Genomic DNA, 26,975 nt, shown 5'->3' with positions numbered 1-26,975 from the left:
CAGAAAGCCAGGCGTATACAAGAATATTTATTGAAGCACCAAGCCAAGCTGAGGGAACGCCCCACATCGCTTGGGATCCTTGGGTCTCTCTGCGCCGTGGCCCCGCCTCGCTCGCTGCCCCTCAGCCCAGGCCCCAAAGCAGCACCACCAGGGTGGGAGAGCAGAGCACAAGTGGGAGGGCCACGGGGCCCCCGCCGCTGTCCACGTCAGCCCAGAGTTGGTCCTGCTTCTCGTGCTGCGGGGAGGTGCTGGCGGGGATCTGGGGCACGCGGAAGGGGTGCCCGTCGTGCGCCGAGGTCTGCTCCAGCCAGGAGTGGTAGTTGGAGACCCGTGTGTAGACGCCTGGGCTGCGCGGGGCTGCGCAGCTGCGACCCCAACTCACAATGCCCACTTGGTACCAGCGCCGGGGACTGCCGTGGCCGCTGTGGCTGGGCGGGAGACACATCAGGGGTCCCCCGCTGTCCCCCTGCAGAGGCGAGAGAGGCAGGGAATCGGGTAGGGGCTAGGACACAGGTGGGGAAGAAGGAGGGCAGGCAGTCCAGTGGGGCAGGATTGGACAGGAATGCCCCCCCGTGTACTGAGCAGGGGTCCCCTTGACTCTTGCACTGAGGCCAGCAGCCCTGGGGGGGGTAGATGAGGCTGCTGAGGGGGAAAGCAAGCAGGAGCCTCTGGGGGCGATGGGGGGGCTGGGCCGGTGCGTGGGGCTGCCCCATGCATCAACTGGTCCAGGCGCTGGTCAACCGTCCTGTGAATCAGCTTCGTTTCCTTGGCAAGAATCTGGCCTGGCATTGGGCGGCTGGCTTTTGGACCCCCAGCCTGCCCAGCTCTGCCCCCGCAGACCTCAGGGTCCCTCTGAGCTGCTGCTGCTCCTCTGAGGCTACGACTGGCTCCGGCCTTGGCTGGGCAGGTGGGCGGGGGGGGAGCCAAGGGGGTTCCTACCTGGCAGGCATCCCGGCCGCCCTCCTCATAGCCGGCGCACACCATGTTCCTGGTGATGGACTGCAGCCACCGCAGGCACAGGATCCAGTCCACCAGGCCCACCTGAATGTCCAGCAGCTCAAGGGAGCCGTACTCTGAGCCTAGAGGGGGTCAAGCAGGGGGAAGAGACGGTGGCAAGTGGCCTAGGTCTCAGCCCCAGAGATTCTCCCCTGGGCAGATCTGACTCAGGGGGAGGACAGGAGCCAGGAAATGGGTCTCCGATCCCTTCTGGACGCTCCCTACCAGCTCTATGCTGGCTTAGAGATCAGAGGCACGGGGAGCCACTTTTAAGGGGGGGGACGTGCATTTGTGCTGAGCAGAGCGGAGCAGGTTGAGAGGAACAAATTTCCCTTTTAAAAAAGGAGACGAGCCGGAGCAAAACAGCGGACTTCCTGCTCTATGGCGGTGTCACAGCTGAACCGAAAATGCACAAGGAGACGCAACCAGTTGCGGCTCTTTGCCACCAGCAGGCTGCGGTGACAACAGCCCCTTCCCCAGGGAAGGCCTGGAGGAGAGCAGGCAAGCCGGAGGGTCGCAAGGGACAGGACAGGACAGCAGTAAAGCGTCTCCCAGCAATGGAGGACGAGGCACCAGGCAAGGACAGGCAGAGGGCACCCCGCTTGCGGGATCCAACCCCTCTGTATGCCACGAAGATTGACCAGGGAAGGCAGAGAAAGGCTGGCATGGGGCAGCCTGCTGGAGGGCAGAATCAAAGGGCTGAAGGGGGCCGGAGGGAAATTCAAGTCAGAAAATGAGTTTCTGGTTTGCAGTACAATTGGCGCCTTCCCTCGGACACACCCACCTGTGTGGGGTGCTCTGGTGAGCAGCGGCTTGGGCTAGATGACTCTGGATGCCTCCCCTGGGGTTCCACGAGAGGGTCTTCCACCCTTCCTCTCTGAGGACCCTCGGAAGCCCACAGCCAGCCCCATCTTTGAGGCAGTAATTCTCTGAGGAAGGCTGGGCCAGAGCAGCCCCACAGAGCAGCCCTGTGAGGCGCATCGAAGGCGGGCAGAGCACCCGGTGCGCCAGTCTTTGGGCCAGGAGCCCCAGCTGTGAGTGCCAGCTATGGACAGGGAAGGCCGCCCAGAATGGGAAGGGCTTGGCAGGGTGGAGCAAGGCCCCCTGGCTCACTGCTGGGGGTGTGTATGCAAAGAGGCGGGGCCCCTGCTGAGGGGCATCTGGCTCACCGGCTTTGGTGAGGCCCCAGCCGGCGACAAAGCAGCTGTCCCACATGTTGTCGTCCGGGACGATGGTGTTGTCCGGCAGGCAGAGAGCGGTGTGGAACCAGCTGTGGGGGATGGGCTTGTGCAGCAGCAGCAGCGCCAGGTCGTTGTCGTAGGTCTTGGGGTTGTAGAGCGGGTGCAGGTGGATCTTGCGCACCCAGCGTGTCACGTTGTTCCTGCCCAGGTAGTTGCTTCCTGCCGCCACCCTGATGCCTTCCCTGTATGGGGGGGGGGGCAGGGCAGTGGGTGCTCAGTTGGGGGGCAGAGCAGCAAAGTCTCTGTGTGAGCAGATGGAGGGGGACTGCCAGCCGGACCCCGATCCTTCCTGGCCCCCAAGAGCCCCAGAAGCCCCTCTCCTGCCAGGGGTGGCTCTTCCCCCATGGGCAGGGCAGACTGGCAAGGAGGGCGTGAAGCATCTGCAGCCAAGGGGGTGCAGTGCAGGGCAGCCTCCGGTCACCGCCGGGCCTTTGCTGCCTCCACGCAGAGGGCTTCCTAGGAACGAGGGCGACTGCTGAAGGAGGCAGGGCTGGTCCCTGCCCCCCTTCACATCCCCCCCAGATGCCCTCCAACCAGTTACCTTCTCTCTGTGAAGCAGTGAGCGGCTGACAGCACCCACCAGGGGTGCACGATGCTCCCCCCGCAGAAGTGGTAGGTGCTGGTCTGAATGCTGACCAGCCAGGGCCATTTCCCAGCAGGAGCCTTCGTGCCCCCCACGATGCGGGCATTGCCCAAAAGGGAGCCATGGGGCGCATCAAAGTCTGGTCGGTAGCCACAGCCTAAGAGAGAAAAAGAGACTGCCTGTTAGGTGGCCACTGCGGTCCCCCCCACCAGTCCGTCTCATGGAGACCCCCGCTCTTTGGGGGAATCGGAGCCCCATGCAGCTCCTCCGGACCTTTGAAGGCCCTTTTGACTTGGCAGCCCAACCAAGGGGCTCACGGCCCGCCTGGGGTCTCCCGCGGAAGAGCTAGGCATCCCGGCCCTGCTGGGCTGGGTCTGCATCTCCTTGGGGGGCACTATTCTGAAGGCCTGGGGGCCACATGGAGCCCAGTGCAGCCTCCAGTGGTCCCACCTTCCGCCTTCGCTGCCCCTGACACCACAAGTCTGCTGGGACCTCCCTCCGGCTGCTCTGCCCAGGACGGGGCGCTTCTGCCTGCAGCCCCCCCCCCCCCGCGAAAGGCCCCCTTGGCACCTTGTGCCCGAGCCCCGGTGCCTTCCAGCAGCAGCTGGAGGAGGAGCCACACCAGCAGCACCAGGGAGTCCATGGGGCACCCACAGCCGGTGGGCGTGTCCTTTGCGTGTGGGTGGGGCTCTGGCCACACCCCGTGGCATCACAGAGCTCCAGGTGTTGACCTCACCGGTGCAGAGCCGCCGCCCTCCTTCCGGCCCTTCCACCGGTGGGGACGGGGCCTCTAAGCCGAGAAACTGCGCCTTCATGGCTCCCTTGAGGCCCTTCCTGCCAGCGGCGGGCAGCTCCAACCAGGGCAGCCAAGCAGAGCCCTTCCGCGGCGCCCACGATAAACCCTGACGGGGCGGCTGGGGACGTCCGCTCCCCGTGCCGAGCCAGAGCGCCGCAGCCGAGTCGGCTCACCCTAGTTAAGCAGGCAACGCTGGGTCGGCCCTGCCCCCCTGCCCGCGGTTGGAAGGCCGGGGCCGGGCACCGGCCGCCCCGCCGCCGCCCCCTCGCGCCTGCGACAGTTCCGGAGGCCTTGGAAAGCCCCGCGCGGCTTCCCCGGCCGGGCGCCTTTCGCTTTCGGCCTCGGGGAGAGGAGGACGCGGGGGAATGGCGGCGGGCGAGCGTCGCGGGGGCTCCGACTCCCGCCTCACGTTCGCCCTGAGGCGCAGCCCGCTGGTGCTGCTGTTGGCGCTGCTGCTGCCCGCCCGGCCAGGTGAGGGGCGCCGGCCGCGCTCTCGGGAGCCCCGGGCCGGGGGAGGCGTCCCCGTCCCCTCCTGACCGCCGCTCTCTCTGCCGCAGCCCTGGGCAACGAGGGGGCGGCCGCCGGGAGCTGCCGGTGTGTGAAGTACCGCGCCGAGCCGCCGCTGGTCAAGCTGTTCCCCCACCGCCTGGTGCGCTGGGAGCGCTGCAGGGACCAGATCAGGTGAGCCCAATCCCATAATAGCCCTCCTTTGCTCGCCGGGAGCCGAGCCTGGCTGCCAGCTGCCCCCTTTGCCCTCTCTTTGGCAGATTCGTATTTCCCAAGAATATGGTGTGTGGCTTGGACGGCGCGCCCTGGGTGCTCGGGCTCATCGCTCTGCAGGGGGAGAAGGGTGAGTGTGCCCGAGGGGAGGGGAGGGGCAGGGGCGGAGAGCCCCCTTCCGCCTTGCCGGGGGTCTGTCACAGAGGGACAAAGAAAATGTTAAAAACTGAATGTAAACTTTAAAAGTTTGAAAAAGAGGAAAGCTACTTAGAATCTGACACTACAAGTTAAAGAAAGGGTGTTGGGGGGGGAAGGGCCTTCAGGGGCTGCCAGCCCCACAGCTTCTTTGAGTCCCAGGCAAGATGGCAGAGCCAGTTCTTGAGATGTTTCTGGAAGGACAGGAGACTTGGGGGATGAATGTTCCCCAGTGCAGGAAGGCTCTCTCCCCCGCCCTCCCTGGGACTCATTCTGCCAGCGCCAGCGGCATCCCTGCCCTGCCTGACCCTGTCTGCTTTCCTTCTCAAAAGGGAAGGGGGCTGCCAAGGTCAGCTACAATAAGGGTTGTTGCCAACCCAGCCCCACCAGCCCTGCCCCGCTTCAGCCTCTGAGCTCCGTGCGGTCAACCCTAGAGGTGCTGAGGGAGACTCCACCATCGCAGCAGCTGGCGAGGGAGACTCCACCATCGCAGCAGCTGCCGGCTTTGACCACCACAACGGCCGCCCTAGCCCTAGAGAGTGTCCGGAGCGTTGTGCTGCCCAGGAATGGTAAGCCCGGGGGCGAAGGGGGCCTGGGGAGGGGCTTATGGGAAGGGCACTCACTCCTGGTCTGATGGCAGGTGCCTTTGCTGAGGTCAGCCCCACCCAATTTGTACAAGAGGAGGGTGTGCTAGGGTGGCACTACCAGACCACTGTCCTCTCTGCACTGGGCATCGTCCTGCTTGTGATCGCTGGCCTGCTGTGCTGGTGGAGGTCCCCCAGAAGACGCCGCCAGGCAGCCCTGTTCTCCGAGCAACAGGTGGGCTCTCCCCACCTGGCCCCTGGGACCAGTGGGTGGCAGAAGCGCTCCGGAGGGCACTCAGACCCAGGGGGCTGGACAGGGTTTCAAGGAGGGAAGACAGGGAATTTCAAGAATTCCAGCTGTGGCCCCCCAGCCCCCTCCCCCTAGTCCCTAATGCTTCAGTCCATTGGAGCTAATTCCGATTCTCCCTTCCAGGTGTGCATGCTGCAGAGAGCGGGAGAGGGGGTCACCTGCAGCCACGGAGCACCTGCGGCCGCTGCCTCAGGGTGGGGTGGGGGCTGAGACGAGGGAAGGGCGCAGAAGGAAGCCTTGTCTTATGGATTCAGGAATGTGCGACTGTGGCTGTTTTCCTGGCTCTGTTCTTATGGACCTTTCAGGGTTTTTCCTGAAAAATAAAAGTAAATTTTTGTAGAAAAAGCAGCTTCCGCTGGTGATGCCTGGTAGTGGCAGCCGTGATTGAGCAGAAGCAGTTCCTTGAATGCTGAAACAGGGACGAGTGGCCAACCAATCACCCCCCTCTTCCCCCCCCCCAGAAAATAGAAGTGGAACTCCACTTTCAGTACCAGGGAGACAAACAGCCTTTTCTGCATGACTCACGTCTGGCTGAGGCTTCCTTCCGCATTTCTGCTAGCATGTCTGACCTTCAAGGGGTTTTCTCGCTGAGGTTGGAACAAGCTGAACTGGGGGTGTGGGGGGGGGGGTTTGACATCATTTCTCCCTACCTCCAACAGGGTCAGGAGCTGCACAGATGGCAGAGCAACCTCTTTGTATGGCACAAAGCTCTTATTTTGGTTACTGGCTGGACGAGCGACGGGGTGCGAAGATGATTCTTATTTATTAAACTTATTTATTACATTGATATGCTGCCCATCTCAAAGCCACCCATAGTAACAAGTAGGCACGGAAAGCGCCCTCCGCAGGCTGCTGAGTGCAAAGCAGCCTGTGCTGAACTGGTTTGAGAAGTGACGGGAAACCTACAACAAATATTTGCAGAGGATAACTGACGTAGCAGCTTTAGAGAATGGCTAAATGGTGGGGGTGGTCTGGGGAGGAAGGGCGGGGCACAAATAGCAAATCCGTGATTGGAAATGCCTTTTGTTGTTGTTGTTGTTAGTTGTGAAGTCGTGTCCGACCCATTGCGACCCTATGGACAACGTTCCTCCAGGCCTTCCTGTCCTCTATCATCTTCTGGAGTCCATTTAAGCTCACGCCTACTGCTTCAGTGACTCCATCCAGCCACCTCATTCTCTGTCGTCCCCTTCTTCTATTGCCCTCAATCTTTCCCAGCATTAGGCTCTTCTCCAGTGAGTCCTTCCTCCTCATTAGGTGGCCAAAGTATTTGAGTTTTAGCTTCAGGATCTGGCCTTCTAAAGAGCAGTCAGGGTTGATCTCCTCTAGGACTGACCGGTTTGATTGCCTTGCAGTCAAAGGGACTCGCAGGAGTCTTCTCCAGCACCAGAGTTCAAAGGCCTCAATTCTTTTGCGCTCAGCCTTTCTTATGGTCCAACTTTCACTGCCATACATTGCAACTGGGAAGACCATAGCCTTGACTATACGCACTTTTGTTGACAGGGTGATGTCTCTGCTTTTTAGTGTGCTGTCTAGATTTACCATGGCTTTCCTCCCGAGGAGCAAGCGTCTTTTAATTTCTTGACTACAGTCCCCATCTGCAGTGATCTTGGAGCCCAGGAAAATAAAATCTGTCACTACCTCCATTTCTTCCCCATCTATTTGCCAGGAATTGAGAGGGCCGGATGCCATGATCTTGGTTTTCTTAATGTTGAGTTTCAACCCAACTTTTGCACTCTCCTTCTTCACTCGCAACAAGAGACTCTTCAGTTCCTCTTCACTTTCTGCCATTAGAGTGGTATCATCTGCATATCTTAGGTTGTTGATATTTCTTCCAGCTGGAAATGCCTAACATCGAGCAAAAACACCTTTACTGCTCAGAACTTTGGGCAAGTTTACAATATAAAATTAAGACCTCCGGGGTTCAGAGACCAGTCAACGCAGGGTGTCCCAAATATGTCTGTCTTCCTACACAGAGTTTATTGTATTTATACAGTTTTAACAAGCAGGAAACTACACACAGCAAAAGCATTGTTTATTGGTGTACTCCCTAGTCAATCTTAGAGAACATCCGAACATCCCAAGCCAGGGCAGAGTCTTCCTTATCTAGCTGGTTCCTTGCAGTCCTTGGCAAGGCTAATTGGAATGAGCTCATAGACATGTGGATAACAGGATACTGAGGCAGGCAATTGGCTGTGCATGGTCCCTTCATATCCTTGACCTCCATCTCTACAGAGACCTGCATGTTAAATGTATGGCCTTGAGGGTTGAAAGTAGGAGCCATTCTGCACCCACCGGGAGCAGCATTTGGGGGCCACAAGGTCCCTCCCCTGCCCTGGTGTACCAATGTCTGGACACATGCCAAAAATTGTTATCTGCCACGATACCCATTGCTCTACAGCTGGGTGCGGAGCCGTGCTGGAGGTGGTGGTGGGCCTGGAGAGGCCCTGGCTCCCCCTCCCCCAACAGACTGGACTTTTGGGCCTGAAAGCCACAGGCATCCAGGACAAGGGCCCCACTTGGCCCCTTCTTGTTTCTGCACAAAAGAGGCAGGCGTGTGTCTGTGTGTGAGCCATCACATCTTTGTGTAAGCAGGGCCCTGCAAAGAGAAGCTCTGGGTCTCTGGCTGGCCGTCTCTGCTCAGCTGCGCTGCAGTGGCACAGAGCCTGGGACGCTTCCCCTGCCCGCCTCGTTTCCTTCCCTGCCCCTCAGGGCTGCCCAGCCTTTGTCTGGAATTTCCCAGGGGATCCTGGGCACATCCTGTTCGGGAGCAATGCTGGAGATGGAGGGCCTGGAGAGCCCCCCCTCCCGGAGGATCCTGCCCAAGATGGGAGGGGGGGAGGACTGGAGAAAAGGAAGGGTGGAAGGAGGCTGCCTGTTTTCAAGGGTTGCACCCACCCACCCCTTGTGCTGGGCAGCATCTTCCAACTAGGAAGGAAGGAGGAAAAACTTTATTTGGGGGGCTTCAAACCACACAGTCGCTTCTCTACCACGAGGAGTCCGAGAAACAAGGCCAGGTTGATGGGGCGTCGGAAGGCTTCCCACACGCGTCCAGAAACCAACCGGGGCCTGCGAAAGGAGGGCCGACTTCTGCGCCCACCGCCCGGAACTTCCGGGGAGCTCCAGCCACCCGCCGGCTCTTCTAGGGGCGCTGCCCGCGGGAAGCAGCCGCTCCAGGCCGGGGTCCGCGCGGGGTCTCGGAAGCGGGGCGTCGGCGAGGGTCCCTGGGGCGGCCCGGGCCCGGCGCTACTGTTCCAGCATCAGCTCGCAGGCGCGGCCCAGCTCGGCCAGCTTCAGACGGGCGAAGTCGACGCGCTTCAGGGCCATCTGGCAGTCCTTGCGCGCCGCGTAGCTCGAGCCCTCGTGCGGCTGCCGGGTGGCCACCTGCGGGGGGGGAGGGAGGGGGGTCAGCCGGGCCGCGGAGGGCCCCGCCGCCCCGCCCGCGCCTGCTCACCTGCGTCAGGTAGCGGATCTGGCCCGAGAGCTCCGCCTCCACCTTCTGCACCGAGGCCCCGAACTGCGCCGCCTGCCGGTCCAGCAGCCGCTCGCTCGGCTTCTCCTTGGACAGCTCCAGGATCACCGTCCCTGCCGGGGGGGGGGAGGTCAGCGGGAGGGAGGGAGGGAGGGAGGGAGGGGACGCCCTCCCCCCTGCGCCCCCTCCCCAGCCGGGCCCCACCTGCGCTCTGCAGCGCCGCGCCGATCTCGCGCTCCAGCTCCTCCAACAGCCGCAGCCGCTCGTTGGCCAAACCCAGGCTGTACGCGCCCGCCGCCGCCGCCATCCTCTCTGCGCCTGCGCCTTTCGCGGGTTAGAAAAGCACGGACTGCAAGTCCCGGCGGGCCGTGCGGCGGGCGGGCGGGCATGCGGCGCGGGGGCTGGCGGGAGCACGTGCGGGCGGAGCTGCAGGCGCGGGAGGGGCGCTGGCGCGGGCTGCGGCGGCTGCTGGAGCGACGTGAGCGGGGGCGGGGCTGCGGAGAGGGGCGGGGCTGCGGAGAGGGGCGGGGCGGGGCTGCGGGGTCCGCGGAACGCGCCGCCACCGGAGCGGGACTTGAGTTTCCGCTTCGCTCCGCAGACGAGCAGCTCCGGGAACGGCTGGAAGCGCAAAGGTCGGGCGGAGGCGCCTCGGGGTGAGCGGGGCCGCGGGCCGGGCCGGGCGCGGGGAGGTGGGCTGGCCGAGGCCGCGGCTGATACACCCCCTCGGCGCTGTCTCGCAGGCCCCCCGTGGAACCGGCCGTCCTCCAGGTGAAGCTGCGGCGCGAGGAAGGCGAGGTGAGGGCCGGGCGGGGAGGGGAGGTCTCCGCGGGGACCGAGGGGCGCCCCCGTCCCACCGACGCGCTCCCGTTTTCTCCGCCGCAGTTACGGCAGGAGGTCGCCCTCCTGGCGGATCTTCTGCGGAGCGCCGAGGCCGAGAGCCGCGAGCAGCGCGCCAGGTAGTCCTTCTCCGGGGGGGGGGACGCGGACCCCGACCCTGCTGCGGGGGGCGGGACTGTACCGTCAGCCACGCCGTGGGGGGGGGGCGGGCTCGCGCGGGACGAATTGCCAGTGGTGCAAAACGAGCCTCGCCTGGGTCTCCGCTGGGGGGCGCGCGCAATGAAGATTGGCCCTTTGCCCCCACCCCAAGAGCCCCCATGGCTGTTGCAAACATCAGGCCGCGGCTTAGGGGCTCCCGATCCTCCCGCAGGACCCCCTCCCCCTTTGCAGGACGCCCAATTGCAGAACTCGCCCCCCCCCGTGCCCCTGGAACTGGAAAGGGCCCCTCGGGGTGCAGGATGTGTCCCCGTGGGGCGATCGGCAAAAGGGGGGCCGCCCTCGGTGTGGTCGAGGAAGACCCTTGGCGTGGCTCCCAAAAAGCGGAGCGGGGGCACTGAGCTCGCCTGTCCTGCCAGGATGGGTTGCCTGGCCCGGGACCTAGCGGCACTCACCCGCCAGCACCAGGAGGCAGAGAGCCGCGCCTGGAGGTTCGCCCAGGAGAACGAAGCGCTGCGCACGGAGCTGGCCCAGGCACGGACGCTTCTGCAGGAGGCCCAGGCAGGAAGGCTGACCCTGGAGGCCCGCTGGCTGAGGGAGAAGGCGCTGGAGGCCACGCGGGTCAACTGGGCCAATGAGCAGGAGGAGAAGTGAGTAGGGAAGTGTGGGCAGAGCGCCCCCCCCTCGCAGAGGTGGAGCCCCCCAATCCACCTCCCCCCTACAGGTACCGGAGGAACGTGACCCGGCTGCAGGAGAGGCTGGCCAAGGCCAGGGACCAGGCTGGGCGGTGAGTTTCCTTTCGTGGCAGCCCCCCCCACTCCCGGGCCACCAGGTGTGCAAAGCGCCCCTCCCTCCCCACAGCTGCCCCTCCAAGCCCTGCTTGGGGGGGGGAGATGCTTGCACAGGCCTTTCCCCACCTAAGTCTCCTCCTCTGCCCTCAAGGTAAGGAGGCTGTTGGGAAACCCCGCAGGAAGCCTTTGCACAGGCTGGGGGGGGGGGTAGCAGTGGGCAGCTTTTGAACCACCTGTCCTTCCCCCGTCCCCCTTTTGCCCTCAGGCCTGCTGTGGATCTGGATGGAGGGGTGGCCCGCAGCTTCAGCACCTCCTCCGAGGAAGCCGAGTGGGTAGGCAGGCAGAGCCCAGCTGGGCAGGGGGGGGTGCCTGCTCTTCCTCCCTTTGGGTGGGGGGTGGCTCTGGAGCTCACCTGCCTGGGGGAGGGGAGTGTGTGCGTGGAAGAGGACACTGTGGCTGTTTCTCCGCTAGGTGGCTGGAGCTGGGAGCCAGCGGGCAGCCCGACCCGATCCTGTTCCCTGGGAAGGCAGGTAGGCGGCTGCTGGCTTGTGTGTGTGTGTTGGAGGGGGTGTCTCGGGGACCCACACGCCACTTCCATTTCTGCCGTTTGCTGAAGGGCTCATCTTGAAGAGGGGCAGCTGTTGGGAGCCGCCTGAGTGACCGAAGAGGCACCCAGAAAGGCCTGCAGCAAGACCCCAAGAGCTGCTCCTGCTGGTTTGGGATCCAAGTGCTGGGAGGCCTTGGAGACCCAGCCTGGTGAGACCCCCCCCCAAGGGGGCTATGTGCAACCGCTACAGCCAAGATGGGGTTTTTTTGTGATCTGCCCTTTGGAGTCTGCTGCCCGAATGCCCATCTGCTCTGCAGAAATGGGGAGTTGAGCCAACCGGAACCACCCTCCTCGCCCCCCCCCCACATGGTGTTTGCTCTCCCTCCCCCCTTTAATGCCTGGGAAATGAATAAAAAGCTCTTTCAGTTCACTTGTTTTATTCACTTGCTCTTTGCTCAGGCAGGGCAACGAGCGGAGAGTCCTTGTGCCTCTCTGAGGGCAGGTTCACGTCTGGGGCGGGGGACTTGGCCAAATGCGCCCCCCCAAAGAGGCTGGAACAGCCAGCCTGCCCTGAGCAGAACACATCCAAAGCCTTTGTCCCTTTCCAAGTGGGCCCAATTCTACTGGCGGTATCTTCTGAAGCATTTAAAATAGTAGATACAAAATAGAGGAGTTGGGGAGGGGGAGACAACAGCAAAGTGGTACTTGAGGACGGGACCACCTGACATTAATGCCCAATAAATGACTCCAGTGCGCGAGACGGAGGGGGTGGCGGGTGGGGGGAGCTCGTTATATACATCAAAATCCTCTTGGAAAGTAGCAGGGGAACAGGAGAAAAGCCGGGAGGACCCCCTCCCCAATTTTAGTCACACGAAAACCCCACCCCGCACTACAGCAACAGGACAAGGTGGGGAAGGTGGTAGTCGGAGAGGATGCTTGCCGGGGGGGGGGGCTGCTGTCCCAAGGGCCCCTAGCAGAAGTAATCTGCCTCCTCCTCGTCTTTCGTGCCCTTCAGGCGCAGCCGGGCAAAGTCCTCGAAGACGATGTCGTCATCCTGCCCGTAACTGGGGGGGGGGACAAAGGGGAGCAGATTCAGTGGTGAGGGTAGGCTCTGTTTCCCCCCCCCCCCAAGCACGTGCTTGTGCAGAGGCCCAGCTGCGGATTGGTGCTCAGAGCTCCAGGGCCTCCAGGGCCTCGGGAGGTGGGGCAGATGGGATGCACTTCTGCCAGAGGTTTTAGCACCCCCCCCATGGGAAGTTTCAGAGGTCCACACATCCTGCGAGCAGAACCAAGTGAAGTACGTGATTGGTCTGCATTGGAGCGTCTGCTGGGCTGTTTATACTCGGCAGCTTCCGGATCCAGGGCAACTGGGAGGGGCAAAACCGCCGATCCCTTTCAGGACTGGGATGCCCCTGTCCGAAGCCCCCCTGCAGATTCAGCCTCCTGGGGGCCGAGGAAGCTGCTCCAGCGTTTCCTGTCCGTGGGAAGATCGGAGGCATGCCACGGGCACCTTGGACAAGGGGAGGCCGAGGCTATTTTTTTCTGGGCTAGAAATGTTTTTTACGGAAGAGCGGGGCGGGGAGTGCTGAAGCAGGAACAGGACAACTCCTGCCCGGGGGGGGGTTTCTGTCAAAGGGCCCATCAGAGAGAACGTGGTGGAGTTGTGGAGGATCAAATTCGTGGCACGGCTGCCTTCCGGTCTCTGGAAGACGCAAACGAAGGCGGCCTCTGCTCAGGCAGGGAGAGGCCCAAACGATGCTCTGATCCGCAGCTGCCCCATTATCTCCCTCCCCCATCTACCAGGAGAGCCCCCTCCCCATGCCTCTTACTTGGGTTCAAACTCAATCAGGTTGGCATCAATCGGCAGGTCCGATTCTGGCACGTCTGGGGAGGAACAAGAGGGGAGTGTGAAGCGGTTGCAGGGAGCTGGAATGGGGGAGGAAAGGGGGGAGGGGCAGGGCCTCACCTGCTGGGGGCTGCGTCGGGGAGAGCTGCTCGGGCGGCTTCGGGTGCATCAGGACAAAGGGCAGCTCCACCGCCACATCCCTGGCAGGGAGAGAAGCAGCCTTTGGTCACTCAGCACCAGGCGGGGGACAAAGACCGGAGGGCCCCCGCCCAAGACTTACCCTCCCCGCGAGACCACCAGCTTCACTTTGACCCTGTAGGAGACCAGGATGCCCAGGACCTCCTTGTTGATGCCCTCCGTCACGCTGCAGAGCAAGAGAGAGGAGAGCTGGGGGGGGGAGACACACAAACCATCCCCCACGTGGAAGGACAGCTCCCCGGCTCTTGAGCAGCGTCCCCGCAAGCCCAGAGCCTGCAGGGCCGGGCCTGTCTGGGGCCATTCTGCGTGGCCAGACACACACACACAGACACACACACACCCCGCCAAGGAGCCCTGGGACAGGCTGGCTCACATGGTGGAGGAGGCCAGGTTGGTGTCCTCGTGCTTCAGCTTCCCGTCCAGGGCCAGCCCACGCTTTTCCCGGTTGTTGCTCAGCTGCGGTGTGAGCGTGTAAACCTTGCAGAAAGTGGAGCTGGGGGCCACCTGGTCTCTGGCAGGGGGAGGAGCGAGACTGGTCAGACACGCTGCTCCCCAACCCTCCCCCCCCAATTTTCTGAGTAGAGCTGGGAACCTCGAGGCTTCAAAGAGAGGCTTTTAATAACAAGACAGCCCCACACAGGGCTCCGGAAGGGAATATTTGCTTGCTGCGGGGGGGGGCATAGGGGGAATACTCACTCCTGCTCAATCTGGGCCACGGGACACTTGTACTGGGCGGTGCTGAAGAGGCAGATGTCCGCGTACTGCCGCACTGCCGGAAGGGAAGGCGGGTCAGTCGGGGAGCCCCTCCCTTTCTTAACCCGGGGAGGGGCTGAGGAACACCTCTCCCCCACCCCACCCATCAGGTACTCAGGGTGGGGGCCCCCCGCCCAAGGCCAGGCTTCCAGACATTGGGCCCCTCCCTACCGGCCACTTTCACTTTCTTGACGCTTTTGCTGGAGTTGTTGGTCACGTGAACATTGACGCTGATTGGCTCACCGTGATAATAAAGCTAGGAAGGAAACCAGACAGGCATGTCAAACCACCCCCCATTCCTGCTTGCCAGGTGCCCCCAGCCCCCCCCCAGTCCGGACAACCAGCTCTCAGTCGGGAAGGGCTGCTCTGCTGAGGGAGGAACAGCTCACTTCTGACCAGGCCTAGAGAAGTCTAAACACCCACGGAAACACTCCTGGACAAATGGGAAGAAGCAAACAGAATAAATCCAGCTCCCAGAGCGTTTATGCTTCCTGAAAACGGAATCAGAATCAAAACGAAGATGCAAGGGACCTTGGAGGTCTTCTAGTCCGGGACCTTGCTCAGGCAGGGTGATCTTACACAGTTTCAGACAAGTGACCGTCCGGCCTCTTCTTAAAAACCTCCAGCGATGAAGCACCCACAATTTCTGGAGGGAAGCCATCCCACTGGTTAAGTCTCCTCACTGTCAGGAAGTTTCTTCTTAGATCCAAGTTTGCTTCCCTCCTTGATTAGTTTCCACCCGTTGCTTCTTGTCCTGCCTTCAGGTGCTTTGCAAAATAATTTGACCCCCTCCTCTTCTTTGGGCCAGCCCCTCAAATGCTGGGGTACTGCTATCATGTCCCCCCTAGTCCTTATTTTCACCAGACCAGCCAAACGGGAAGAACTTTTTTTGAAAATAATCTTGTGGACCATGGCAGCTCGTGGTTGACAAATCCACCAAGCGTGGTTTTCCAGTTTCCTGTCCAAACTGTGGCAGAAGTCATGTTGCTTCCTGTTGAGGTCTCCGAAGGGTAAATTAACTTTCCAGCCAGGCGCAAAGCACTCTCCCCACTGGGCAGGGTGGTCCGTCCCCCCCCGTGGCTTTGGCAAGGGTCTCCCGTGCAGCAGGCCGAGCGCCGCTCAGCGCCTCCCTTACCTCCTTGTCGAGGGAAGCTTCCAGGTGTAAAGACCGGTCGGACATCAGGAAGTGGCGGGTGGTCTCGGCCATGGGCTGCGGGCCAGGCTTCTCGGGGGCATACTGGACTTTCCGGATAATCAGGCGGACGGAGTTCCTGGGAGGGGGGACAGCAGGAGACAATCAGGAGGGGCAGAGACCAAGCCAGCGGGGGGGGGGGGAAGCAGAGCTGGGGGCAGCTTTCCAGGCGGGGTGGGGAGATGCCAGGAGACGCACAGCTGAGAGGCCTCTGCCGGGCAGGGCTTCAGGGAGGGGGCGGCCACTGCTGGGTCTGCTCTCACCCACCTTTTGTGAATCTTCTCCTCCAGGTTTTTGGCACAAAATGCCCGAATCTCAAAGTCCACGCCACAAGCCTGCAAGGGAAAGGGCCGTTCTCAGGGCCGGGGCTGCCAATCCTATGGCTTCACACACCCCTTCCTCCCGCCAGAATCGCCCCTCCCCCTCCCCGAGACCCACCTTCCCTGTGTCCTCTGGGCCCGGCTGCAACGTCACCGAACACGGCAGGTTCTGGGGGATCTGCGGAGGAGACAGAAAGGTGTGTTGAGGGGGGGGGTCTTCACAGGGAGGAGCTCCTGCTCTGCCTGGGACGAAGAGCAGGCCCACTCTGGGGGCAATAGGGGCTGTTGGGGACCGGCCGGCTTACCATGAAGCTGAAGGGGTGGGCGTTGGCACCCAGTTTGCGCAGCAGCCGCTCCTGCAAGCGGGTGAGTTGCTCAGGGGAGCCCTCGGCAGGGGGGAAGGCCTGCCAGGAGGCCAGGAAGAGATCCTTGCGGAAGGAGAGGCCCAGAACATCCAGATCCTCACGGCCATAGCGGAAGGCACACGTCAGCGTCACAAAAACTGGCCGGGAGGGAGGGAGGCTACGTTAGAGGGACCTTCTTCCAGCCCCCCAAGACTCGGAGGGAAAGACGAGGGAAGCCGGAAAAGGCCACTCCCGCTTCCGTAGGCCAGGATGGTTGAGAGCCGTTTCCCGGGTCCCCCACCTACCCAATAGCCAGTCTGAAGCAGAGCGTGTGGCCGTTCCTTGTTTGTAATCAGCGTCGCTTCTGGCTCAAGGTCCCCCCTCCCCCTTTTTTCAATTTAACCTAATTCTGCTCTGTGGTCATTGCAGATGAGGCACCGTTGGTCATCTAAGGCTGGCCGGCTGCTTCCCACAAAGGCCAAAGCCGGCTGCCACAGCTGTCTCTGCATTGAGGCCTTTTGAGGCTCCGTCTCGGACAGAAGGAAAGCAGCAGAGATCGGTGGAAATCAACCAACCGATTTCTCTGGCAGACTCCCTAAATCTCGCTTTCCTCGCATCTTCCATGCCAAGCACAGCGCTCCCCTACCCCCCAGGAAGATTCTGCCAAGATCCCCTCTTCCGATTTGACGCCAGGCTCACCTTTCCGATCCTTGAGATATTCCGGGTCAACAAGAACAACGCCGTCTGACACGGAGGAAGGAGGAAACGGGAGGGGGTGTCAAGAGAGAAGGAGCCCCAACCCAGGGCAAACTCCTAGCTCCATCGTCTCTCGCCACTGGCTCTGATCATGGGGCAGAGCCCCTCACCCAAGTGACCCACCAGGCCCTGCCTGATGGCAGCAGCTGGCCTGGCCTTTGGCAGCCACAGAATCCCGTGGCAATTCATTGAGTTCAGCCCCCCCCCACCTGACAGTTTTAGTATGAAGGTTTCTAGGCTGAACCCTTAGAATAAGTTCTGCATCTCCCTCCTCCTTGGGACCTTGCAGGCAACTCGGCTGATGCACTAACAACAACACCTGAACGTGGCACCCTTCCTCAGGTGAACAAAACACAGCTGGAGCCCACCCTGTCCCCAGCTGCACTCCTGTTTTTGCAAAGGAAACCCCCGGGGGACGGGCCAATCGTACGTGGCTGGCTTGCTTACCAACGGGGTCAACCCTGTCCAGGTGATCCACAAAGTCACGCTTTCCCAGGTAAACAGTGAGCTGGTAGAGACAAAGGGGAGGGAATCGTGAACCTCTCCTGACGACCTTGAAAGGCGGACCCCTCCCCTCCGATTTGGGGCTACCTTTGCAACATGCAGCTGCCCAGTTGCTTCTGATACAGCTTGCAGCTGGCTGACAACTGGCATCGGATCTGGTCCAGCTCCAGAGGCTCCCATCCTATTCCTCCCTCTAGCTGCCAGGGCAGCCCCCTCCCCATCACGCGGAGGCTTGCCTGCACCTGTTGCTGGGCAGCGCCTCCCTCCTCCCCACAGCCTCGTTCCTCGCCTCCCTGGGGGCAGCAGCCACCAGCCTGGCCCAGGAGCATCGCCAGGGAGATGCTGGGCATCAACAAGCCTCCAGCACCGCAGCTGCCACCCCCCCCGGCCAGGCAGCCTGTTTCCCAGTAACCGACCTGCTCCCTGCGGAGGACACCCCACCTGCCTCCCATCCCTACCCTGCCGTCATGGCCTGGCCCTCCGTGGACAAGAGGCCTGCCACTCCTCAGGTGGATGGGGCCTGCCGGTCACCCAGCAGCACAGCCCTGCGGCTAAAGGCCCCTGCCTGCTCCCCTGGCAGAGATGGGCCTGCACCCCCCCCCCCCGAAGATGGGGCTGAAGCTAATTGCACAGCTTTCTTCCTGTCCCGTGTAAGTCTCAGGCAGGGGGGAGAGGCCCCGGCAGCGGGCAGCTCTCAGCCAGGCAGGTTGCGCTGCGAGAGGAAGGAAGCGGCCCAGGCGGGGGAGGAAGGAGGGCAGGAAGCCCGCCACGGGGGAGACGGGTGGGGCAGCCTCGCCAGTGGCCCTCCGACAGGCAGCTCCGGCTCAGGGGCCAGCTGAGGAGTCGGGCGAGGGCCAAAGACATGGGGACTGCCAAAGCCCCCCCCCCCCGGGTCTGCCTGCGCCCCACGGCCACCAGAAGGCCCACAGGGGAGGGCGTCGGAAAGAGGTTGGCCCTTCGGCTCGGTAGAGTCCCGCTTCTTCCTCCAAAACGCAGGAAAGAAAAACAAGAACCGCAGCCAAAGACTTACTTTGCAGTTGGGGCTGGACTTTTTGAAAACTCTGCGACAGAAAAAGGAAGGAAAAAGAGGATGTGGCCAGGCGGAACTCGCGTCCCTCAACCCGCCCCAACAGCCAGAGCCCCCCAGCACTCGGGGGACCGGGAGGCCCTCCGGGAGGGGGCCGGGTGCGCTGCCGGGAACGGCCGGCAGCAGGTGCGACGCCCGCCGCCAAGGGCAACGGGGCGGGGGGGGCGCTGCCGGGGGGCCGCGAGGGGCGGGGGCTGCTCCTCGGACCCCTCGGACACGCGCCCCCTCCCCGTTTGCCACCCGCCCCCCCTCCCGAGCCGCCCGTCCCCGGGCGCGGCGGGCATCCGGACCGGGCGCCGGTGGGAGCGGGGCGGCCGTGCGCCGTTCCCGGGTGCGCGCGGGGAGAAGGGCCGCCCCCACCCCGCAGACCCCCGAGGCCCACCTGGTGCCCGCTTTCTCCCCCATGCCGGCGGGGTTCGGCTGCCTGCTCGCCCGCTCGGCTGCGCTGCCGCGGCTGCTACTGTCGGGGCGGCTCTGGAGGCGCGGCGCGGCGGGAGGGCGGCGCGGACCGCAGGGAAGCCATGCCCGGTCCGGGCACCGTCACGTGGTCTGCGAGGCGGCCAATCGCGGCCTCGGCGCCGCCCTCGCTCCCCTCCCCCCCCCGGCCGGCCTCCCCACCTGCCGCCACCCGGGCCGCCAGAGGCTCGGCGGGGGCGGGGCTCGGCGGGGGTCCCCGCTCGGGGGGGAGGGGCTCCGGGCCTGGCGGGGGGCGGCGCGGCCTCCCCTCGCTCCGGGCGGGGCGGCATTCGGGACCCTCTTCCCGGCATGCCCCGCGCTGGAGGGCGGCCCCGTGCGCAGGCGCGGTCGGCCCCGGAGGCTGGCGGAGCACGCGATGGCGGCGGCGGCGGCGGCGGCGGGCGGGCGGCGCGGCTCCTCCTCGTCCTCGTCTCCCGGCGGCGGCGGCGGCGGCGGCGGCGGCTCTTCCTCGTCCCCCGGCGCCGCCTCGCCCTCGCCGCCCTTCGCGCCGTCCTCGGGGCTGGCGCTGGCGGCGCTGGCGGGGCTGCTGCTGCCTGGCCGGGGACCCCCCGCGGGCGCCGATGGGCTCTCGCCGCCGCCGCCGCCGCCGGGGTTGGCCGGGCTGGTGCGCTGCGCGCGGGACTGCGGGGGCCAGGCGCAGGTGAGCGGGCGGGCGGGGCGGGCGGGCAGCCCCTGGGCGCGTGCAGAGCGCCGCCTTCCCTTCCCGGCGGACGCGGCCTGACCTCTCTCCCGCCCCAGGCGTCGCCGTCGCTGAGCAGCCTGCTGGTCCTCAGCAGCGCCCGGATGGGCTCCGTGAAGACGCGGTGAGTCTGCCCCCCCTTCCCCCCCAGGAGGCGGTGGGGCTGCCGGTCCTTCCGAGGCCGGGCGGGCTGACGCTGCTCTCCGGGCAGGTTCGAGGGTCTCTGCCTGCTGTCGCTGCTGGTGACGGAGAGCGGCTCGGAGACCTTCGCGCAGAACTGCCTGGCCTGGCTGCGGAGCCTCCAGCACTTGCTGCAGGTGAGTCCCCGGGGGGGGGGCTTTGTCCTGGGTAGCCATTGCCCCCCTCGTGTTTCAGCCCTGCCCCACCCGCTGCCTTTCTCCCCGCCCAGTCCCAGGATCCCCCTGCCACCATGGAGCTGGCCGTCCTGGTTCTCCGTGACCTCTTGCAGTACTCTGCCCAGCTGCCTGAACTGGCCCGAGACATCGGCACCAACCACATTCCTGGACTCCTTACCTCTTTGCTGGCCCTCAAACCGGAGGTGAGACCCCCTCCCCCAATCGGGCGCCCCTCCTAGAAGGCCCGTCTCGGCTGACCCCTTCCTTTCCTCCCCTTTGCTCAGTGCCAGCTCCCCGTCCTGGAAGGATGCCGGGCGTGCATGACGTTTTACCCCCGAGCCTGTGGCTCCCTGCGAGTAAGTAGTAGATGCGTAGTAGAACCTGGGTAGCCGCTGCTCCAGCCTCCCTGCTGACTGCCTGCCACCTTTTTCACCCCAGGGCAAACTGGCCACCTATTTCCTGTCCTGCATGGATGCGGAAACGCCTCACCTGCAGCAGGTAAAAAAAAAACTCTGTGGGGCCTGTTTGGTATTTGCTGCGGGTTCATTGTGGCAGATGCGGTGATTGTATTTGTGCCGCTGCTTGCGCTGCTTGCGTCAGAAGTGAAAACGAAGCATTTCTGTTTGCTCGAATTCCCATTCCTGGATCCTCCAGGTCCTGTGACTGGTGTGTGGGGCAAGCAGTATGGCTGGTGTGGGCGTTCAGGGGAGGACCCAAGCTAGCAAGTCACCTCGCCAGAAATGCTTCCTGGCAAAACGTGCTGCACGATAGCATCAAGCCCTTGGACGCAATCATTGTGAGGGCTTGTAGGGTTCTCTCTCTGACCTGAGCTCAGCGTTCAATGCTTCTCTCCGTTTCTCATTTCTTGTTTCTTGTGTGATCCATGCAAAGTACCGGAAGATGATGGTTTCCTTTGAACCAAATGTAGTTTTCTGGAATCACCCTTGCTTTTTTTTTTGCAATTGTTTTCAGTTTGCTGGCCAGCTGTGCTGTTGCTCAGTGGGGGCATGTGCTGATGTTCCCACCTGATTCTGGGAAGTGCTGTGGGAGGAGGCCTTGTGGCCCCCTGTCTGGCCTCTCCTCCAGTGAAGGAGGCGGCCCAGTGTCTCTCTGGCTTCTCCATTCCTCGTCCAGCTGTCCTTGTCTTGAAAAGTCGGGGTGGCGCTTCCCCTCAGCTGCTTACGTCACCCCCTGCTGCCCTCCTTTTCCCCCAGCTGGCCTGCGAGTGCTATGCGCTCCTGCCTTCTCTGGGCGCAGGTTTCGCACAAGGCCTCAAGTACCGCGAGTCCTGGGAGCAGCAAGTGCATTGTCTGGTGGCCACGCTACACCGCCTCCTGGGCACGCTGTACGAGGGGGCCGAGGCAGGTGAGTGGGCACCGGTGACTTCTGCCCTCCGAGGCAGAGACGGCCCTCTGGCCATTTCCTCCCCAGCAGCAGCTGGTCAGCCTCCGCTTGAGCAGGAGGTCCGCCGGAGGGGAGCCCCCGTATCTCCGGGCGCCCGATGGAGGCCAAAGTGCTTCCTTTGAAGCCAGGTGTATTCCCATCCGGGGCCAGCCAGGGCAGCCGATGGCCCAGAACCAGAAAAAGCATAAAGCGCTGAAACTTTACGCTCTGCTCTTCTCTTCAGAACCGCTGCACTACGACGGCCCCGGAGAGGAGCTGCTGCTGCCACAGGACGAAGAAGCTACCTCCCTCCTCCTCCTCCTGGCAAAACGACGGTTTGCGGGCTTGGCCAAATGCCTCTGCCGGATGCTAAGGTCCGCCCTTGATTCGGTGCCCCTTCCTCTCTGGCTGCCCCTGCCACGCTGTGGGCCCCGTCTCAACCCACCTGCCTCCCTGGCTGTTTCAGGAATGATTTTGGGGCTCCCGTCACGGTTCCTGGCCAAGCTGTCCTCGACCTCGTTTGCCGAGCCCTCGACGTCTCTGTGAAGAACGTGGTGAGTGCGCCTGGGTGCCGTTTGCTCGTGCCGTAGCTTCACTGACTTTCAGAAAAAGCAAAAAAGGCAAAGGAAGGGTTCAGGGCCAGAGCAACTCGGGAAAGGAGGGATGGGTGGGGCCTTAATGCAGGCAGGCCCACCCTCTTGTGAGGGCCGCTCGGTGGTCTGGGGAGGGAGTGGGCAGCGCTGGGATTACCCAGAGAGGGACTCCTTCACAATTTGGGGAGGGGGACTTAAACAGTTTTTGCAAGGCTTTGCAGAGCTAGGCGTGTCTGTTCTGTGCAAATCAGACCCCCTGGAAGCACTGAGGGAGGGGCAGCTCCCCCCAGGAGAGGGTGTTGGCTGACCCTCCCCCTGCTTTCAGAGCTGGTTTGGCGATGGGCCCCTCCGGATGCTGCTGCTCCCCTCGATCCACCTGGAGGCCCTGGACCTCTTGGCTGCCCTCATCTTGGCGTAAGTGGGAGGGGTGGGTGTAGAAGGGGGCCGGGGGCCTGTAGGCTTGTGCCAGATCCTCAAAGCAGGTGGTCTCTCCTCCCTCCTCTGCAGGTGCGGTCCTCGCTTGGTGCGGTTTGGGGGAGCCCTCTGCCGCCTCTTCCCCCAGGTGCTGAACGTGTGGCAGGCTGGCCAGGATCTGCCCTCCCCTGGGCTACAGCGGCCTTACAGGTCGGTGGTGGAAGTCCTCTGGGGCTGGCAGTCGGTACATTCCCCCCCCATGGCCTACCTCACAGCGGTTACCAATGGCCCTTTTACTTGGGCCCTGAGCTCCCGCTATCCCAGCTGGTCTGCTGTGGCCGCAGGGCGTGGCTTGAGAAGGCCGGTTGGCCACCCTTGCTTGGCCTTTTGTTCTGTGCCTGGGTAGGGCAGCAGAGAACCTGTCCCCCCCCCCTCCCTCGGTCTGATCCTTCGGCTACAACTGCTGCCAGGGACACGTCCACCCTGGGGAGGGAGCATGATGAGGAATTCCCCCCGTGCCCTCTGTCTCCTCAGTGCGGTTCGGGCTCGGCTGTACCAAGTCCTGGATCTGTGGGTGCAAGTGGCCGGAGCAGCCTCCGGGGTCCTGCTGGGGCACAGCAGCCAAAGTGAGGCCTTGCTGGGACACTTGATCAATGACATCACCCCCCCAAGTGACACCCTAAAGGTGAGAGACCCCCCCTCGCCTTCTCCATTGGGGGTGAGCCAGGAGGCAAGGGCTGCGCTCCTTCACCCGTTTTGCCCCCCAGATCCAGCCGAGTGCAGACTCAGAGGGGAAGCCCAGCGCTGCGAAGAAGCCCCGGCTGTCCACGGTGGGCGGCCTCGCGTGCCCCTTCCGCAAGCATGACCCTCAGGCCAACAGCGACGTGTGCCTGGCAGCCTTGCAAGGTGACTTGTCCGCCAGGCGGCTCTTGCTGGCGCTGGGAACGCGGAGTCCTTCCTTAGTAGGCCCAGAGCTTGACAGTGTTGTGTGTGGGGGGGGGGGCAGACAGGGCTCACCCCCCTCTTCCCAGTCACTTTTTTGCCTTCCTAAAAGGGGTGGGCAGTCAGCCCACATCTGGGCGGCCCCAGCAAGGCTTCTCTCTTTTCCAGGCCTGAGCAGGGCTCTCCTCCTCTCTGGCAGCCTCATGAAGGAGCAGCTCCACACGGTGAGCCAGCCAATTCCTGTGGCTGCGGGGGTCACAGCCTCAGTTGTGCCAAGATGGGGCGTTTGGGAGGGCAGCACAGGCTGTGTGGAGAAGGCAGACCTGGGAAGGAGCGGGAGGCCCTCTGCACGTGCTCAGAGACCCCTGCCACTCGGGTCTTCCAAGCACGTGGAGCAACTCAGCATTGCTGGACTTTGGGAATAGTGTCTCTCCCCTCTCCCCCCCCCCTCCGGCACTGCTGCTGCTGAGGGGCCGTCGCCCTGATCCTTCCTCCCCAGAGATTGCAGGAACTGGTGATCCCGCTGCTGATCCGGCTGGGCCAGGCGGAGCTGCCCCCAGGATCCCCCTACGCCAGGGCCAACTGCCGCCGTGAACTCTACCGCCTCCTGCTGGCCTTGAGCCTGGCTCCCGCCCCTGCCTGCCCCCCGCCTCTGCATTGCGCCCTCCGGCTGCTGAGCCAGGGGCGCACGGACCCCAACCTTCAGGTGAGTCGCCTTCCTCTCCCAGAGGGAAACGGAGGGTCCCTGGCTGAAGGAGGGACTGGGGCCCCAGGACCCTCCTCTTCCTCCGGCTTCAGCCCGTCTTTGCGTCCCTGGGGGTTTGGGGAGGCCCGGAATTGGTGGCTCTTTCCTGGGGCTTCCGAGTGGGGTGTTCCTTTCCCCCTGCCGAGCATGCTGCGTCTTCCTCCTGCAGGTCTCCTCCTTCTGCACGGAGGCTGCCATCATCTGCAACGCCCTCCTTCACCCTCGGGTGCCATCCCTGCAGCTCCCGCTGGTTGCCCCTTCCGCCCACCTGCCCGGCTCCTCGGAGGTCTCCCCTGCTGCGGCAGCTGCGGCTGCCACACTGTCTCCCTTCCGCCCGGCTGTCCCGGTGCCCTTCCCGGCCCCCCGGCCCCTCCCTCCAGCCCCTGGGCCTCTCCCTGCCAACTCGCTGGGCCTGCCCCTGCCTGGGCTCGCGGCCCCTCAGCTGCCCCCTCGCCTCATCCCTGAGGAGCCCGTTCCCCCTCCCTCCCCGGGTACCGCAGAGGCGGCTGCTCTGGCCACCGGGGCCAAGTGGCGGCGCTCCGTGTTCGTCCATTACGACAAGGAGGAAGAGGACGACGTTGAGATCTCTCTGGAGAGCGACTCGGATGACAGCGTGGTCATCGTGCCCAAGGGGCAGCTGGGGAAGGCGACCAGCACCCTTAACTCTGCTCCAGTCCCTGCAGCTGCTCCAGCCCCCCCGCCCCTGCCCATCCCTCCCGCTGCCCTTCCGCTCCCCACCTCCCCTTTGGTGGCCTGCGAGGAGGCCCCCTTGGAGAGCCCAGCGCCCCTTGCCCTGGCGATCCCACCGCCTGCCTCGGCAGCGCCGGTGCGGCCATCTTCCCCGGTCGCAGCAGCTGCCGAAGCGCCCCTGCCTGCTCTGCTGGAGGAGGACCCCACAGTCATCAACATCAACAGCAGCGAGGAGGAGGAGGAGGAGGAAGAGGACTTCCCCGAGGACGAGGAATACCTGGACGAGGAAGAGGAGGAGGTGAGGACTGGGTGGGGGCGGCAGTGGTGATCCTGGCCTCAAAACCCCTGCTGCAGCAGGGGGGGGAAGGTTTCGAGCACCCCTCGGGGAAGTAGGGTGACGGCGGAGCCTACGGGGAGCGTGGCTGGCCTCTGTTCCTCGGCAGGCCCTTCGTGGTTGCCCAGAGCAGCTGCTGGGGGGAGTGTCAGGAGCTTCTGTCCCTCGGCTGGCCAGGAGGAAGAGTTTGATGAAGAGGAGGGGGAGTTTGAGATGGATGAGGAGGAGGACGACTTTGATGAGGACGAGGAGGGCCTGACGGAGGAGGAAGAGGAGGAGGACGGCCTGACGGAGGAGGAGGAGGAAGAGGAGGGCCTGCCTCCTCTGCCTCGAAGGAACGAAGAGGAACCTCCGGCGCTTCTGCCTGCGGTGAAAGACGGGCCGCTCAAGCTGGCGGAGGATGAGGAGGACGGGGGAGCTGGGCTGCTGATGGAGGTCGAAGAGGAAGCCTTCCACCCCCCTGAGGAGGAGGAGGAGAAGGAGGGAGAGCAGACGGCGGGGGCCCTGCTGCTGCTGAAGGCGGAGGAGGAGGAGGAGGAGGAGGAGGACACGGCCTTGCCTCTGCTCCCGGGGGCCCAGCCCCTCCCTCTGCCTGCCCTGCAGGAGGGGCCCACCCCGCCGGGGGCCCTCATGGACCAGGAGGGCCACTCTGAGCCAAAGGAGGGCGCCTTGGGGGCAGCCTCGGCAGCATCTCTACAGCCGGAGGAGGCCGTCCACGCAGGCTCCAGTGGGGACGGGGCGGAGGCCGGTCCGGACTCCGGGGCTGGGCAGGGGGAGCCGGAGAAGCTGCTGCAGCCGGATGAAGAGGTGCTGGAAGTGAAGGAGGAAGAGGTGAGACCCGGACCCAGGGAGGGGAGCCCCTGAAGGAGGGGCACGGGGGCCAGTGGCCCTCCTGGAACGGAGGGCCCAGGGCGAGGCTTGGAACATGCTCTGCTCCTGGGTTTGGAGTTGTGTTCGATTGCAGAGGGGTGCCCTCCCCTGTTGCTCGGAAACCCCCCCCCTTGGGTGATCTGCCTGGCTGCACTAAGGCCTAGGGCTAGGGTGGCATTACTGGTCTCGGTGGGAACTTAAAAGCAATGCACGAGCTGGGACTGCTGGGTAAGTTCATGAGGACACCTGGGTGAAGGTCTCGGCAACGCTGGCTGAGTGAACTGCCCTCTCTTTCTGTCGAGCTTCTGGGCTTGGCTTGCTGAGCCCTCTGTGCTGGGGGGGGGGGCGTTGGGGGTCTGCAGTCCAAGCAGCACTTTTGTTACAATGGGCTCCGGCCGGACGGGTTCACAGGGCAGTTCGGGGTACGTTCCACATGGGGCAGGAGGGGAGCTTTCCTCTTCCTGGGCAGTCTGCCCCCCCCTTTTCAGAGTAATGCCAGCTGCTCAGCCCCACCCGCTTCCCTTGGGGGGGGTTCCCTGATCCAGTGGGGGAGGGGGGGCTCTGGCTCTGCACGGAGCAGCTGTTCTTATGTTGGGGGTAATTTGCACAAATTTGTAATTGCTGTGTAAAATCAGTTTTTGGAGATCGCAACGGCATTACTGGAGACCAGGATCAGAATAGCTGCCCTCTTGGGGACAGTCCCACCCCCCTCTCCCCACGGATTTGCTCCGGGGGCCCTTATGCGGGGCCGGCCGCTTATGCTGCACGCCTGGAAGGTGCTTTGACCCAGCAGGGCCCGCTGACGGTGGCTCTTTCCCCCCCTCAGGGCGGCAGACCCGCGCTGGACGAGACGGAGGCCATGCTGGCAGACTTCGTGGACTGCCCGCCGGACGAGGAGAGAGACCCCGGCCAGCCATGCTCCTGAGGGGGGGGAGGGGAGCGGCTGCCCCGAGCAGCCTTTGGCTCTCCCTGTTCGCTTCCACTTTTCAATAAAGTTCTCTCGTGTTGCACGTGAACCGCCTCGGGTTGCCGTGAGCGGGGCGGGAAGGGCGGCTCCGGGGCGGCGCTTCGAGGGAGGGGGCTGCCTCCTCGCGGGGGGGGACGCGTCGGGGCTTTCCGCCGATCTCGAACCGGTGGCTTTTGCGGAGAGGACCGTTCCACGCGACACCAGCAGGGGGAGCTACCTCCTCCTTCTCCCGGCCTGAGCCGCGCTCCCCGAGCGCGCCCTCTTCTGGCCAGCCCGCGCGCGCGCGCTCTACCCCCGCCC

At 63.7% G+C, this 26,975-nt stretch overlaps 6 protein-coding genes across 10 annotated transcripts; 3 read left to right on the top strand and 3 right to left on the bottom strand.

The window, feature by feature from the left end:
* Positions 1-121: 121 nt before the first annotated feature.
* Positions 122-3,862, bottom strand: LOC308677842 (serine protease 55-like; the record flags this gene model as incomplete). The annotated part of the gene is made up of 5 exons (XM_081344539.1): positions 3,557-3,862; positions 2,779-2,977; positions 2,166-2,419; positions 940-1,079; positions 122-466 (listed from the first exon to the last, which is right to left on the bottom strand). Exons 1-5 carry the CDS (start codon positions 3,633-3,635, stop codon positions 122-124), a joined length of 1,017 nt encoding a protein of 338 aa, XP_081200665.1. The 5' UTR covers positions 3,636-3,862.
* On the top strand, positions 3,856-5,719 carry LOC308678440 (uncharacterized protein). Of its 2 annotated transcripts, XM_081345639.1 has the most exons (6): positions 3,856-4,087; positions 4,174-4,297; positions 4,384-4,466; positions 4,864-5,100; positions 5,172-5,350; positions 5,549-5,719. In XM_081345639.1, exons 1-6 carry the CDS (start codon positions 3,982-3,984, stop codon positions 5,633-5,635), a joined length of 816 nt encoding a protein of 271 aa, XP_081201765.1. In that variant the 5' UTR covers positions 3,856-3,981; the 3' UTR covers positions 5,636-5,719. The 2 variants fall into 2 exon arrangements, with proteins under 2 accessions (XP_081201765.1, XP_081201764.1); XM_081345638.1 differs by lacking the exon at positions 5,549-5,719 and having other exon boundaries at positions 5,172-5,536.
* Positions 5,720-7,377: 1,658 nt separating this feature from the next.
* Positions 7,378-9,345, bottom strand: LOC308678275 (mediator of RNA polymerase II transcription subunit 11-like). 3 transcript variants are annotated; one of them, XR_014028633.1, is made up of 3 exons: positions 8,877-9,345; positions 8,486-8,806; positions 7,378-7,661 (listed from the first exon to the last, which is right to left on the bottom strand). XR_014028633.1 is itself a non-coding variant. In XM_081345378.1 (3 exons), exons 1-3 carry the CDS (start codon positions 9,199-9,201, stop codon positions 8,669-8,671), a joined length of 372 nt encoding a protein of 123 aa, XP_081201504.1. In that variant the 5' UTR covers positions 9,202-9,270; the 3' UTR covers positions 8,359-8,668. The 3 variants fall into 3 exon arrangements, 2 of the variants coding, with proteins under 2 accessions (XP_081201504.1, XP_081201503.1); XM_081345378.1 differs by lacking the exon at positions 7,378-7,661 and having other exon boundaries at positions 8,359-8,806; positions 8,877-9,007; positions 9,099-9,270; XM_081345377.1 differs by lacking the exon at positions 7,378-7,661 and having other exon boundaries at positions 8,359-9,007; positions 9,099-9,331.
* Positions 9,282-11,647, top strand: LOC308677841 (uncharacterized protein; the record flags this gene model as incomplete). The annotated part of the gene is made up of 8 exons (XM_081344538.1): positions 9,282-9,547; positions 9,635-9,689; positions 9,777-9,850; positions 10,307-10,537; positions 10,612-10,674; positions 10,944-11,010; positions 11,150-11,208; positions 11,295-11,647. 8 exons carry the CDS (start codon positions 9,282-9,284, stop codon positions 11,332-11,334), a joined length of 855 nt encoding a protein of 284 aa, XP_081200664.1. The 3' UTR covers positions 11,335-11,647.
* Positions 11,646-18,850, bottom strand: LOC308679115 (beta-arrestin-2). Of its 2 annotated transcripts, XM_081346375.1 has the most exons (15): positions 18,608-18,850; positions 18,169-18,199; positions 17,082-17,142; positions 16,578-16,622; positions 15,840-16,036; positions 15,653-15,712; positions 15,482-15,549; positions 15,158-15,293; positions 14,194-14,278; positions 13,966-14,038; positions 13,643-13,780; positions 13,352-13,435; positions 13,192-13,271; positions 13,055-13,109; positions 11,646-12,289 (listed from the first exon to the last, which is right to left on the bottom strand). In XM_081346375.1, exons 1-15 carry the CDS (start codon positions 18,628-18,630, stop codon positions 12,196-12,198), a joined length of 1,230 nt encoding a protein of 409 aa, XP_081202501.1. In that variant the 5' UTR covers positions 18,631-18,850; the 3' UTR covers positions 11,646-12,195. The 2 variants fall into 2 exon arrangements, with proteins under 2 accessions (XP_081202501.1, XP_081202500.1); XM_081346374.1 differs by lacking the exons at positions 18,169-18,199; positions 18,608-18,850 and adding an exon at positions 17,226-17,312.
* Positions 18,851-18,871: 21 nt separating this feature from the next.
* On the top strand, positions 18,872-26,716 carry LOC308679114 (proline-, glutamic acid- and leucine-rich protein 1-like). The gene is made up of 18 exons (XM_081346373.1): positions 18,872-19,342; positions 19,441-19,505; positions 19,593-19,698; positions 19,791-19,940; positions 20,022-20,093; positions 20,176-20,235; positions 20,952-21,102; positions 21,365-21,494; positions 21,587-21,674; positions 22,039-22,127; positions 22,221-22,337; positions 22,662-22,812; positions 22,895-23,033; positions 23,238-23,293; positions 23,569-23,775; positions 23,984-24,802; positions 25,016-25,669; positions 26,535-26,716. Exons 1-18 carry the CDS (start codon positions 19,058-19,060, stop codon positions 26,631-26,633), a joined length of 3,438 nt encoding a protein of 1,145 aa, XP_081202499.1. The 5' UTR covers positions 18,872-19,057; the 3' UTR covers positions 26,634-26,716.
* Positions 26,717-26,975: the final 259 nt, after the last annotated feature.

Source organism: Vipera berus (genome assembly GCF_964194415.1).
Source record: "Vipera berus genome assembly, chromosome: Z".
Taxonomy (NCBI): Eukaryota; Metazoa; Chordata; class Lepidosauria; order Squamata; family Viperidae; genus Vipera; species Vipera berus.
The sequence above is the reverse complement of the archived record's forward strand: the minus strand, read 5'-3'. Positions and strand labels throughout refer to the sequence as shown.